The sequence below is a fragment of the Mixophyes fleayi genome, chromosome 1 (assembly GCF_038048845.1).
Source record: "Mixophyes fleayi isolate aMixFle1 chromosome 1, aMixFle1.hap1, whole genome shotgun sequence".
Classification (NCBI taxonomy): domain Eukaryota; kingdom Metazoa; phylum Chordata; class Amphibia; order Anura; family Limnodynastidae; genus Mixophyes; species Mixophyes fleayi.
The window spans coordinates 316807932-316823580 of NC_134402.1; the positions used below are offsets into that span (position 1 = coordinate 316807932).

The 15649-nt window shown below is 41.5% G+C and overlaps 1 protein-coding gene across 1 annotated transcript; it reads right to left on the bottom strand.

The window, feature by feature from the left end:
* Positions 1–10621: 10621 nt before the first annotated feature.
* LOC142152569 (olfactory receptor 5AR1-like) lies at positions 10622–15220 on the bottom strand. Its single transcript, XM_075209375.1, has 2 exons — positions 15125–15220; positions 10622–11608 (listed from the first exon to the last, which is right to left on the bottom strand). Exons 1-2 carry the CDS (start codon positions 15218–15220, stop codon positions 10622–10624), a joined length of 1083 nt encoding a protein of 360 aa, XP_075065476.1.
* Positions 15221–15649: the final 429 nt, after the last annotated feature.

A 15649-nucleotide genomic window follows, 5' to 3' on the forward strand; every position in this document is an offset into this window, starting at 1 on the left:
ACGCCGTAGCGTGCCCTCGTACGTCGATGCGTACCGTACGCATCTTTTCAGACAAAGACAACCAAGTTTGCTAGACTTTAATTGAAATGACTTTATCCAATTTACTGACTTCGACAGTTCCACCCTTTGATAGTGTAATAAACTATCACCCAATCACCGTTTCAAGTTCAGGATCGTACAATACTTCTCCACAGACCATGATCTCGGTATCTGGTACCACCCTTTCAGTCTCTTTCTCAGTGTTACTCTTATGAGACCGTTTTCCACACTTTAACACAGTAGGAACACATTTGACAACTAAACCAATTGCTAAGATGACACCCAGTATAAGGAGAAGGAGCTTACCTACACTCGCAATCATTTCCTGTACCCACTCCCCCAGACCGGAGAACCATTTTGCTGGGTTCAACCATGAGAACCAACCCGCCACCCTTTCCCCGACCTCATATAGCGAAGAATTATGGCTCTTTCGAAATTCCCATTTCAGCTGCAAAATTTCATCCATCTTCCGGTCTATAACCTCTTTAGGGTCATCAGTATTATTAGTAATGTACGTGCAACATTTGACACCGAACTGGGTGGCCAGTGTCACACAGTACCCACCAGTAATAGAGGTGAGATAATTTAGTACCAGTCTATGTTGCACCAACTCTTTCTTGTACGCTTGTAGCTCCCTTCCAGTATACCTGAAAGTGTCATCATACATCTCGGTGATATTATCTATTAATTTGGCTAGGTCTTGGATATATTTAAAGTTTAATGTTCCCCGAGCGGTCCTGGTGAGATCTAGAGCAACCATAACTTGGAAACCAGCAGTTTCACTAATCAATTTTGTAGCTATGGGTTCTTCACCAGGAATCATATTTCTCTTGCCACGGTGTTCATACTGTGTGTGTATGTATGGTGGTGATGTAGTCTTGTGAATATCTACCATTTCTTCATGAGTAATAGTCATGATTTCAGGAACCAGTTTAGCTTAGAAACACAAGCCCTTGGAACTCGGAGTCACCCAGGAATAGGCTTTCCTTCCACAAACAAAATACACATCATCAGGGAGAACATAAGGAACAGTATGCCCATGAATTATGTCACACAGAGTTTTGATAAAACTACCCATGCCTAGTGTCTCCATCTGCTCTAGACACGTGTCGGCATTAATGACATTTTCACATTAATCTGTAGAGACTTTTCCAATGGATACCTTCTTATGTTTGGTTATACGCCCTAACTTGTGACTTCCATCAACATTCCTGCCTAGTAGTGACCTTGTGAGTCTCTCTCTAAAATGAGTGTGGCGAGCCATTGTCTGATCTGATAGGTCAGCCTCCCAATTCTCCAGGCGCTTTGCATGAGATATGTTTAGGCACAGCAAAGATCTGCCTATGGAGTATTGTCGAAGCGTCAGACTAGGGGACCTAGTGTTATTGTACCTCCCTTCTATGGGCCTCCCACCCCTTAATTCGAGTACTTCGGATATGTTTAAAGGGAATGCCACTAGTCCTATGTTATGCTGCCCTTGAGGCACGTGAGAGCACACCCAACACTCGGTTTGGTTTAGTACCTTACCCACCAGGGAGTGATAATCCTCCAAAGGATGCCCGCCTATATTCAGAGTACTGGGGGACTGGCATCGTTGGATGCATCTCTCTTCAACTAGGGAGTTGCAGAACTTGCAGATACAATACTCATCAGACAATAGCCCCTCACACTGCCTCCGAGTTCCTGAGCTAGCAGACCTTTTCATAACCCCTGGACCAAGTTTGATAATGGGCTGCTCAGGATATCCTATTAACTTTTCTTCGGCCTCCATTTCATCCGTATCACTCCCAGAACTCTCCTCCGTCCTCCATCCTCCTTCACAAAAATAGAATGTCCTAGAAAAAGTAAAAACAAGGAAAATCCTGGAACAAAAGAAAAACAAAAACCGCCACTCCATCGCTGGAAAGATAGTTCTGAGGCAACGTCTCTGGTTCAGGTGTCTCAACTGCAGGCATTAGGTCTCCCGGAACAGTCTCACAAGTGACAGCTCTATGTCGTCGGTCTGAGTCTTGTCTTGCACTTTCTCCGGATTATGGACTCTCCTGCAGTGGGTGGAATGGACCCAAGTGTCTCTCTCTGCAACCTTCAGTGAGGTAGTACTGGTCAGCAGCACTTGCTACGGGCCTTCCCAACGGTCTGTTAAACAACCTGAACGTAAGAAATTGCGGATCATAACATAGTCTCCAGGTTCAACATCATGACAGTTCGTCTCTGGCATACCAGGTGACAGCATTTTTAGTTTTTGTTGTTGTTGTTTCAGCTGTCTACTCATTCTTATAAGATATTGTACAGTCACTTCATTATTACACTTTAAGTCGTCTTGTGGACTCACGATCAAATGAGGTTGTCGTCCAAACAGTATCTCAAAGGGGGACAGATTAAGAGGAGGTCTAGGAGTGGTTCGAATGCTGTGGAGGACCAACGGCAAAGCCTCAGGCCATGCCAACCCAGTTTCAGCCATTATCTTACCTAGTTTGTTCTTGATAGTACCGTTTACTCTCTCCACCTTGCCACTGGCTTGTGGTCGGTAAGGGGTGTGAAGTCTGCTACTGATTCCCATGAGTTTACACATATTTTGGAAGATATCACCAGTAAAATGGGTACCCCTATCACTTTCAATGATTCTAGGGATACCGAACCTACACACAAAGTCTTGTACAATTTTCTTTGCAGTGAACACAGCAGTATTAGTGGCTGCCGGATATGCTTCTACCCAACCGGAAAACACATCAATACACACTAACACATACTTTAGATTCCTGCACGGTGGTAGTTGGATATAGTCAATTTGTATTACCTGGAAAGGTCCGTCTGTAGGAGGGATGTGGGATGGCTCAGTTGGAATAGTTTTCCCAACATTTTTCCTCAAACAAGTAAGACATGACATTGCTTTCTTACCAGCTTGAGAGGAAAATCCGGGAGCACACCAGTATGCTCTCACCAGTTTGCACATACCTTCTTTACCCAGGTGAGTCAGGCCATGTGCTGCTTCAGCCAGGCTTGGATAGTATGTTCGGGGAGCTACAGGCTTACCTTGTCCATCCCTCCAGAGTCCTGAGGACTCTTGACCACATCCCTTCGCCTTCCAGACCGCCTTCTCCTGCAGGGAACACAAATCTTGCATTTCAATTAATTTCTGCGTGTTTAATGTCTGAAAAACCATCATAGTCTCGATCGATACAGTCATAGGTTGCCCTGCTGCCCATTTAGCAGCTTCGTCTGCCCTGTTGTTGCCCAATGACACTGGGTCTTCTTCAAAGGTATGGGCTTTGCACTTTATGACGGCTACTGTTCTGAGTAACTGTATCGCTGTCAGAAGTCCTTTTATGTGTTGTGAGTGTGCCACTGGTGTACCTGCTGCTGTCGTAAAGTTTCTAAGACGCCAAAGGGCCCCAAAATCGTGCACTACCCCGAAGGCGTACCTAGAGTCAGTATATATATTGGCTGATTTACCCTCTGCCAGTTCATACGCTCTCTTTAGTGCTACTAGTTCCGCCACCTGGGCTGAGTGAGGTGGACCAAGGGGTTCAGCTTCTACCACATCCTGATCGTCTACAACAGCGTAACCAGTACATAGCTCTCCTGTCTCTGTCTGTCTATGGCAACTTCCGTCTGTATAAAACGTAAAATCTACATTTTCTAAGGGGGTGTCACGTATGTCGGGCCTTGCAGTAAAGGTCTGATTCAGGTGTTCCATACAGTCATGCGTGTCAGTATTCTTGCCTAACTCATCATCAACCAGGGTCTCCTCACCTCCCGCCCTTTGTGTCTCTTGAGACACATACGGAAGGTATGTAGCTGGATTTAAGGTGTTACATCGTTTGATGGTGATGTTTGAGGGTGCCATCAGGGCTAGTTCCCATTTTGTGAATCTAGCTGAAGAAACATGTCTGGTTTGGGCTGAATTTAACAGAGCTGATACAGCATGGGGTGTATAGATGGTTGAATTATGACCTAATACTACATCCTCGCTCTTACTTACTAGAAGGGCCGTTGCTGCTACACTTCTGAGACATGTTGGGAGTGACCTTGCCACATTGTCTAATTGTGCACTGTAGTATGCTACCGGTCTGCTAGCGTTACCATGTTTCTGTGCGAGGACACCTGCTGCACAGCCATCAGCTTCTGTACAAAATAGCTCAAAAGGCTTTTCATAATCAGGTATTCCCAATGCAGGTTCTCTTGTCAGACTATCTTTAAGGTTAAAGAACGCTTGCTCTGACTCTTCTGTGTGTACAACACGTTCTGGTTTTGAGGAAGAGACTAGCTCCTGCAATGGTAATGCCAGAATAGAAAAACCTGGGATCCATGACCTACAGTATCCACACATCCCCAAGAAAGTACGAATCTGCTTCTGGCTCTGTGGCAGGGTCATGTGTTGTATGGCCTCAATTCTGTCGGTTGTCAGGTGTCTTAGCCCCTTAGTGAGGCAGTGTCCTAAGTATTTGACCTTAGTCTGACATGGCTGTAATTTATCCTTTGCCACCTTGTGCCCTGTTTGTGAAAGATGAAGCAACAACAATTTAGTATCATGTAAACATGACATAAAAGAATCAGAGCACAACAACAAATCGTCCACATATTGAATTAGAACAGACCCATTGTGGGGTTGAAAGGATTGCAAACAGTCATGTAAGGCTTGGGAGAAAATACTGGGGCTGTCAATGAATCCCTGGGGTAGTCTGGTCCATGTGTATTGCACTCCCCTGTAGGAGAATGCAAAAAGGTATTGGCAGTCAGGGTGAAGAGGGACTGAAAAGAAAGCAGAACATAGATCAATGACAGTAAAATGACTGGCAGACGGTGGAATCTGCATGAGGATGACAGCTGGATTCGGCACTACGGGGAATTTGCTCGCAACAACTTTGTTAATTCCCCTTAAGTCCTGGACTAATATATAGCCCCTCCCCCCACTCTTCTTCACAGGGAAAATGGGACTATTTGCTGTACTGGCTGTACGAATTAAAATCCCTTGTTGTAACAGCCTCTCAATAACAGGATATACCCCTAGTTCCACCTCCGGTTTTAATGGATACTGTGGGATTTTTGGAGCTATCCTACCACTTTTTAGATTGACCATGACATGGGCTACGTTTGCCATCAGTCCAGTGTCCTGTCCATCTCTGGTCCATAGGGAACCTGGTATTTCCAGCAACATCCCCTTTACTTGAGATGGACTTTGTTCTATAACAGGAGAGTGTAACATTAACCTTTGAGGGGTGTCCAATATGTCCTGTACCTTATGTGCAACCTTCTCGGGTATATCTAGGAACACACCATCTGAAGTACAGTATATGACACATCCCATTTTACATAACAAGTCTCTCCCTAGCAAGTTAGTAGGAGCCGCTGCAGCCAAGAGAAACGAATGCTTAGTATGCAGAGGCCCGATAGTAACTTCGGCGGGTTTAGTTAGAGGATAATGTAACACTTTTCCCGTTACCCCCATAGCTGGAATAGTTTTACTGGTCACCTGTAGATTGAAAGGAGAGGTTATCACAGATCGGGCCGCCCCTGTATCTACAAGAAAAGTTTGTTTCCTACCAGCTATGTCAACTATCATTGTTGGTTCTTCACTCTGACTCTCTGTTAACCTCACTGGCTGTAGACTACAGGTATGACCTGACCCCTACCGCTGACTATTGATTTCCCGCGCAGCATTTGCTGCCGTAATATGCGCGGGTAGATGTGATTCTTCTAGTCTATGTGAATCCCTCCTTGGAGGATATCTATGTGACCCACCTTTCTGTGTATTGAGTCTTTCCTTTTTACACTCTCTAGCGTAATGTCCTTCCTCGTTACAGTTGAAACACCTGATCACTTTAGGTTTCCTGTTATATGGGTTGTATGCTGGTGGTCGTGTGTGCACCCCTTCTAGAGCCTGTATACTTACCGTCATTAACTTATCACTTTTCTCTTCCCTTTTTCTAAAAAGGTTCTTGTCATGCTCCACAGCAGACTCCCTAAGAGAGTCTACCGTGACGCCTCTCCAATTAGGTAATGTGGTTTGTACTCTCGTCTTTCAATTTTCTCTAAGGCCATCCATCAGTACCCCTACAGCTACCTCTCTGTGATATGGGTCCTCACTTATGTTGGATATCCCAGTAAATCGTGCGATCGCTGTTATAGCTCTAGCAAAGTAATCTGAGGCAGTTTCACTATCCTTTTGTTTAATGGTGAAAATCTTACTCCAATTTACTACTACTGGAAAACAGATGGCTAAGTGTTTGACAATTTGTTCTATATTCCGTTGGTTAATCTCATCAGTCAAGGTGTCATCTTCCTCCAACAAACAATCTCCAATAAATTTTTGTATGTTAGTATTGGGAGGAAGACACGCCCTCAACACTACCCGCCAATCCTTACTGGTTGGTTCGTGAGCATTCCCTAAGTCTTTAACAAATTTCTGACATTTAGCTAACTCCTTTCTAGGGTCCGGGAATTCAGTCATAATGGAACGTAATTCTGATCTAGTCCAGGGACAATGCATTGTAACATTTCTTAAAGGAACTACACCATCCTTATCCGGTTTCCCATTGGAAACCGATATTGTGCGGACCGGGAACATACCCTCTGGTACACTAACTTTAGGGGACGCTACAGGATTTACAAGCCCTAGATTTGGACCACTTTTACTCCTAGTGATCACGCTACTCTCACCTATCTCAGCCATTTTCTCATACTTGCGCTGAGCCTCTAGTACATTAACAGCATGGGCAATGGCCGAAATCACAGTGGGTTCATCTTCATTTTCAGACACACTTGATTGAAACTGATTTAAAACAGGGTACAACTTAGTAATTTTTCTATTTTCAGTTTTAACAACGGCTGTACTTACCCCTCCCGCCACATAAGGTGGCGGGGGCGCGCTTGCGCTGAGTTCGCCACGCTTCTCAATGGTTACATCCGCCTCGCGCGCGCTTTTCGCCACGCCTATTTCCGGTTTGCATTCGCTGCTCTGCCACGTGTTACCTTCCATTTGCCACAATTTTAAACAATCATTATGTCTATTTCTCTTTTTCGTTGACTTGATCAACCATACTTTATCTTTTACAGTATTTAGTACCTCTGCATTAAAACTCCCTATTGTTGGGAAAGGCCTATCACAAGCTTTGGTCATCCCGACCCACGTGTCACAATACACAGTTGCATATGCACCATATTTCTTACACATGAGAAACCTCGCTGAACCAATAGGGCCTTCCTTAGGCAGTACACTGACCATCTCTAGCGTATGCTTAGCACCTATGTTGAACAATATACCTTCTACCCGGAACACAGACACATCGCAATGCTCTGTTCCTTCCGGCCAAATGTGAAATACAGACACACCACAATGCTCTGTTCTTTCCACCTAATAATTTCAACTCTGTTGCTATACTCACCGCTAGAGATCTATAATGCTCGGTGAACGTATTTCCTTTAGCCGCGTTCACTCGCTTTTCTCGCCCCTGGCGAGGATCCCTAATACAGAAATATCACTGTGGGCCCCAAGGGCTACCAGCTCCTCGATACCCTGGCTCAACCACAAAAATCTGCTGAGTTTATTATCGCTGGGAGCGCAAAGTCGATACAATCAACCTGCCTTTCCAGTATAATTCCTCCTAGCTGCTTCACCAATTCGCACTAACGGTGCGACCGGATTGCACTGCCTACCAATACTAATTATTAGCAAACCTTGCGATCTATTGGTAGCGCTTTGCGAAAACCCAGTTTTCGCATTCGGTATACCTGCCCTGTATACCGTCCTTCAGTTGGGCAATCCGCCTCGTCAGACAGCAACTGAGCACCTCAACAATAAAACAGTGTATCTACGTTACAACATCACACACTATACACCTTTTCTGCGCAGAAAATCAAAAGTTCCCAACAATAGTAATAATGTCTCAGAGGCTTTCACAAGTAATTATACTATGCATGTATAATAACTATCAAAACGATTGTTTAACCACGTGGCAAGTTTACCGGAAGTTCGCGTACGCACAGCAGGAAGTACACATACGCTAAACAATGCAATACAGTTAAAACGCACAATGACAGAAAAAAGAAACAGTTTTCTCTTTTGTCCCTAGGTTCTAGTTAGCGTGCCCTAGATAATGCAAAACGGACATTCGGTTTCGCAACACAGAGTAAAATTCAGGTTTTGAACACCATGCGTTCTTACCCGTTTATGACGCGTCTCCACCCTTTGTTGAGGAACCGAAATCCGTTGGTCTTGCGTATCATCGGCAACGAAACCTCCAAAGCTCACGAGCCCCCAAATCGTTATGTGCATATTGTCGCTAACCAATAACGATTGTCGAACCTCGATTTGTGTTTCCAAAGCACAAAGATTTATTCGCAATAAGTGGAAAAATATGCTCAAGCGAAGTAATAGTAAATACAGCCGTTACTTATCGCAGGCGCTCTGGATCCAGTGCAGTCATTCAATCCTGAAGTCTGGGGACAAGATGTCTGCACTCTGGATCACAAGCTGCTGCTTATATACACAATCAAATACAGTAATACAATGAAGATGGTATGGCTTGCATCTATTGGTCCGGGTCTCAGGAATGTCCAAGGGGTCGTCAATCATTGGCTGGTTCATCCTAAGGAATCCAAAGGAGGGGGTCATCTCTGCAAGGGGTATGCTCTGCTCTTCCCGCCAGCATTCCCTAGTCTTAAATAGTTCATAATTCCCTATCATTCATAACTTGCGTATGCACTCTGCGATTCCCTCGCAGAGTGAACCAAACAGTAGGATATGTAACAAGGTTCATTATGATGCCACTCATGATATTATTCCTTTAACCCGTTCCGTGTATTTCACTAATATGCATGTAACTCTGATATAACATATAAATACTACTATATTTCGACATAACTGACTATGTGTTGCAACTACCATTAATGTGTACTATTTTATAAGTATGCGTGTTTGTGCGAATGTATGGTAAAAGACCAATTACTGTTGTTGCCACGTGTAGTGGATGCGTACGCCCTTTCACGCCGTAGCATGCCCTCGTACGTCGATGCGTACCGTACGCATCTTTTCAGACAAAGACAACCAAGTTTGCTAGACTTTAATTGAAATGACTTTATCTAATTTACTGACTTCGACACGGCACTCCTAGGCAGCAATATTTGATTTTTTTTATCTAAGTTTACAAATACCATTATGTTATGATACATTCTTGTCATGTTTTTAATAGAGTTGTATTTTACAATAAATATTTTATTGCCATACCGCAGTCTACTCTTCTGAAGTTGGTACAATTTGCACCTGTGTTTATTTATTTATTTATAGAGGTTGAACATGCTTGTACTGGAAAGTGGGTCTACATAGAATGGGAAATATATCAGGAGCTCTTTAATGTGCAAGAAGAAAGTCTTAATAAACCACCTCCTTGTGGCTACATGGTACTGCAAAGACAACTCTGCAAATTAATTACTCACTGTAAGTAAAGAGAAATTGATACTCCAGCATTATTTCCTTAAGGCAAAAGGTTTCCTTTTGATTCCAACAAAGAACATTTGACAAACAAATTGCATTCAGATCATATTTTATATATTAATACATAATTAACAAAAAATACCTACAACATTGTGCTGCTGTCTTTGATGCATTTTGCCTGAAACTCTTATTTTCATTTGAACACTATGGGCCTTTATGAGTCATTAAGGAGAACAAAGCATAAAAAAGGAGTAACTTTTGCACCTGGGCATTAGAGGTGGAGTTAAATTTAAAATGTGGACAGAGATTGATAGTTAGGATCGGACATGTCCTAGTTCAACTTTAAATTTGAGTGTAAAAATTAAGTTATTAAGTATTTGTGTGTTACATGAAAAAACAGCTAGTAATTAACTTATGTGCAAAACAATAAGCTAATTTCCACCGCTTGCATTGTAACATGATTTGTCCTGGAGAACATTTACTCCTTTGCTTCCTTAATGATTTAGGCCCTACATATCATGTGTCATCCTCAGCAGCAGTAAAATAGAAAATTAAATAAGTTAATTGGCATAAAAATTTTAAATTTTTGCTATAACATTTTCATACGCCTAATCTGTGTTGATTACTTTCCTAGAAACATACGGTTGGATTTTTTAAAATGAAATCGGTTTTATTTAATCTTAATTTTATCTGTTAATGTAATTATTTTTAAAATTATTTTTCATTTTCTACTTTATTATTTTACATTATTTATCTTATTTTACCTTTTTGGGAAGCATTGAAGCAAATATTTGTCACAGATTATGTACATGGAGTTTATTCAGCAAATGTTGTCAAATGTCTTAGAATTCCACAGCGTATCTCTGTTATCTTGTGCAAGAGCCACTTAGGATATTTGAGAAAATTTTAAGCAAAAATAAAATTATGTGCCTTGGCATGTTGTTCACTTTGGTAAACTCTTCTTGATCTGTAGGAGAAGTCTCATATATATTTTGTACATTGTACTATGAATATTAATAAATAAAAAAAAAAAAAGTTTAAGTTTAAGCTTATAATGAAGGTAAACAACCTCTCACCCTAAGAGAGGTCAACACAATCGTGGTGAAGTGAAATGAATGATTTTATTAACTTGTTATATTTTTCTAATATTTAATTTAACACAACAGATAAAAGTGTATTTCTTTGATTGTGATAATATAAAAGTCTGCTTATAAGTCTCTTTATTGCTTTTTTAAATTCTGTGTTCCTCAAGCTGTAGATCAAAGGGTTGAGCATTGGAACAAAGACTATGTACAGAAGAGACAAAGCTTTAGCTCCTCCACGTGTATTAATAGATTTTGTTCTAATATAAGTTATAGTAGCTGATCCATAGAATAAACATACAGATGTAAGATGGGAGCCACATGTAGAAAATACTTTGCTGCGCCCAGCTGCTGAATGGATTTTAAAGATGACTATAAAGATATATACGTAGGATACAAGTATAAGTAAGAAAGGTAAAGGGACAACCAAAAAACTATAAACTACAATAGCAATTTTATTAGCAAAGGTGTTAGCACAGGCCAACCTCACCACAGGAAGTATATCACAGAAAAAATGGTCAATGATGTTGGAACCACAGTATGGCAATTGAAAGACCAACACAATGTTGGTCAAAGGTAGAAACAACCCACCTAGGAATGATGTCAATGAAAATTGTAAACACTTTATTTTGGTCATAATAGTTACATAATGAAGAGGGTGACAAATGGCCACAAACCGATCATATGCCATGAACGCAAGAATGAAGCATTCTGTTGCACCAAGGAAACAAAAGAAATAAAGTTGAAAAGCACATCCAATAAAAGAAATAGTTTTGTCTATGTGCAAGAAATCTCTGAGCATTCGAGGAACTGTTGATGAAACATAGAAGATCTCAGTGAAAGACAAACTCATGAGAAAAAAGTACATGGGTGTGTGAAGCTGTGATTCCAAGGTAATTGTCAGAATAATTATTACATTCCCTGTCAATGTAAGTAGATAAATTAGTAGAAAAAAAATGAAAAGATATGGCTGCAAGTCAGAAGAGAGGCCCACAAGAATGAACTCAGTCACTTGTGATTCATTTCTTTTAGGTATGAGTAGTGATTTCCATTCCTATAAAAAAAAATTAGGGAAGAACAAAACTAAATGGCAATTGAATACCAAAATAGAATTTATATAGTAATGTTCAAAAAAAGGAAAAGGCCTATTGAGTTCAACCTTTCATAAATTGATCCAAAAAGGCAAATCCCTAGTGTGACATTTACCAGTTTAGCCTCACAGGTTAAAAAAATTACAAAGATCCATTTTATAGATCAGTCAACCAAATAAAATCCTTTAATAATTATGAATTCACATATCATTTCTAATAAATGTTATCCTAATCCAGTGTTGGCTAACCTGTGACACTCCAGGGGGTAAATGTATCAATATGCGGGTTCTTCAACATCGGCGTGTTCAGCCTCTTCCGCGATTAAATTTCAAGCGGCGCTGCATTGTAAAGGGAAGTTAACCCTTTACAATGCAGCGCCGCTTGAAATTTAATCGCGGAAGAGGCTGAACACGCCGGTGTTGAAGAACCCGCATATTGATACATTTACCCCCAGGTGTTGTGAAACTATAAGTGCCAGCATGCTTTGCCAATATATAGCAGCTTATTGCTGGAAGGGTATGCTGAGACTTGTAGTTCCACAACACCTGGAGTGTCACAAGTTAGCCAACACTGTCCTAATCTAATTTTTAACTCTGTGAGTGAATTTCTCACTGTCTTCTCATGCGGTAAGAAGGTTTAACCTCCCTTAAAGTAAACACATCTTCCTATGCAAATGGAGAGATCATTTTTCATTTGTAATTTATGACCTCTTGTCTTCAATATGTGCTTGGTATGAAAAATTTGTTATTTTTTTTTTGTATTGTTTTCAATTATATATTGTACATATTAATTAGGTCACCTTTAAGGTATTTGTTTTGTACAGTGTAACAAACCAGATTGTTCTAACCTCTCTGTATAATATAACTGTATTGTTTTCTTGTCTCTCAAGTTCTCATTTGTTCTTTTTACTGTTACAGTACACAAAATGGTACCCCATGTCCATAGTGTGCTGCTACTTTCTGTAAACTATTATTCCTAAATCCTTTTCATTTTGGATTCCCCTAATTTTATTCCATTTAATGGGCAAGTGGTAGAGTTATTACCACAGCTTAGGAGCATAACCTTACACATATCTACATTAAATCTCATCTGATGTTTCCTGGCCCATTTTGCCATTTTTTCAAAATTTTTAGATATACTGTCTCTTAATATGTATAATTATAAATGAAAACAGCTGTCTGCAAGATTTATATATGGCTATGCATATCAATATAATTCATAAAAAAAAAATATATAAAATATAAAAACAGCAATACTACGAACATTATTATTATTATTATTATTATTATTATTATTATTATTATTGTTACCAATAATAATAATAATAATGATAATAATATTTTTTGGCTTCAGTAAAGTGCTGAATGTGGAACCATAATATACCCTGTATATACAATATTTAAAACTGTAATGTGGAAACAATCTTCTTCTTAAACGATATAGATATATATATATATATATATATATATATATATATATATATATATAATGGGGGCACAACACATAAACCTATGTCTATTATTATTTTTCTTGCTCAGTAAACATAACTAAATGGTAATTTTCTTTAGCACTAGTAGAAATAAATCTAAAAATTTGATATTTAAAATAATCAAAGTTGGTTGAAGACCAGAATTGGTGAATCTAATCTACTGCATATTTGTGCAAAAGTGGACGTATGAATTTCATAAATCTTTAGGAATGCACATTTTTTTTTTAAAACATTTATAAACCGATAAATTATTGTTCAATAATAATACACAAAAACATGCCTACCATATCCAAAACAATATTGTGCACTGCTTTGCCAGACCTTCTGAAATAAATCATCATTTGAATCAGATTATATGATATTCCTTTCCCTTAGGGTCAAAACAATATAGGAGCTATGGGAGATTAAAGTCCCATTGAATTTTTTTAAACTTGTCACTGTTATTTTTAACATTTCATGACACTGAAAGACGATAAAGAAAAATAAATACATAAGAAAACAAAGAAAACAAATTTAGTGGCACAATATATGTGTACTGTTTCATATAATAATGCAATTTTTTTTTTATTTATTATTGCTATAATTTAAAAAATTTAGAATTGAAACATTTATATTTACTTGAACATATGTCCTGTGGTCCCTCCCTTCCTCCTGTGCCCTCTGGAATGCTAGATCCGTCTGCAACAAACTCCCCTCTATCCATGACCTCTTCTTATCTAACTCTCTTAACCTTCTAGCCATTACCGAAACCTGGCTCCCCTGCCGCCCTCTCCTATGGTGGCCTCTCCTTCACCCACTCCGCCAGACCTGGAGATCATCCAGGCGGTGGAGTGGGTATTCTCCTATCCTCCACTTGTACTTTCAGACTCATTCCTCCTGAACCCTCCCTCTCCTTCTCCACTTATGAAGTCCACTCTATCCGTCTATTTTACCCCATCTATCTCCACGTCTCTGTCATATACCGCCCCCCTCATCCCTCCTCCCTTTTCCTTGACAACTTTGCTGCCTGGCTACCCCACCACCTCTCCTCTGACATCCCCTCCATTATCCTCGGCGACTTCAACTTCCCTATAGACAACCCCACCGACCCTGCCTCCGTTAAGCTCCTTACCCTTTCTTCCTCCAATGTCCTCTCTCAATGGACCGCCTCCTCTACCCACTGCCTTGGTCACTCCCTTGATCTTCTCTTCTCCCACTGATGCAGTCTGTCCAACTTCTCTATTTCCCCTTTACACTATCTGATCACCATCTCCTCTCATTCTCTCTCTCTCCTCTGCTCCTGCACCCCTCTCCTTGCCCAAAACTACCCAGTCCAGACACGATCTCGACGCCCTTGATCCTGCTATTCTGTCCTCTTCTCTAAAAATTCTCCTCTCTCCCCTTTCCACCCTAACCTGCCCCAATCAGTTGGCCTCCCTCTATAAATAAACCCTCTCCTCCGCTCTTGATGCGGTCGCTCTTGCCCTGCCCATCCACCTTCGCTGCTCCAATCCCCAACCCTGGCAGTCCAAATTTACCCGCTTCCTTTCAAAAATACACCCGTACCGCCAAACTCCAATGGAGAAAATCTTGCTCCCTGGCTGATATCCTCCACTTCAAGTTTATCCTCTCCTCCTACAGTTCTGCCCTCTCGCTCGCTAAACAATCTTTCTATAAATCCCTCACCTCCTCCCAGTCCTCCAACCCCCGCCGCCTCTTCGCCACCTTCAACACTCTCCTGTCTCCCCCCCTTCCCATCCTCCTTCTCTGCCACTGACTTCGCCTCCTTTTTCTCCTCTAAAATTGAGGCCATCAGACTTGAAATCTCCTCCTCTGCCCACTCTTCATCCACCCCCCCTCTCTTTCTTCCTCAATCTTCCTCCACTCACCTCCCTCTTCCCCTAGCCACCAACTCCTTTACTCCATCCGCCCTACCTTGGGCGAGTAAGTCCACTCTCTCATTTCATCCTCCCCATCTTCTACCTGTCCCCAGGACCCTATCCCTACTCACCTTCTTCGATCCCTTTCCACCTCCACCTGCTCCCGACTCGCCCACCACTTTCACCTGTCCATCTCCACCAGCATCTTTCCCTCCTCTTTTAAACATGCTCTCGTCTCACCCATTCTCAAGAAACGCAACCTTGACCCCGCCTCACTTTCTACCTATCGCCCCATTTCCCTTCATCCCTTTACCCCCAAAATACTCAAGAGAATCGTCTGCAACTGTCTCACCACCTACCTCTCTGAACACTCCCTCCTTGACCCTCTCCAATCAGGCTTCCGTCCCCTCCCTTCCACTGAAACTGCCCTGGCTCAAGTTATGAACGATTTCCTCTCGGCTAAAACCAGGGGCCACTTCTTCCTCCTGATTCTCCTCAACCTCTCAGTGGCCTTTCACACTGTTGACCACCCCCTCCTGCTTCACACCCTCCAGTCCATTGGCCTCTCCGGCACCGCCCTCTCCTGGTTCACTTCTTACCTTGCCGACCATTCCTTCTCTGTTTCCACCTCTGGTTCTCTCTCCCCCTCTTCCTCC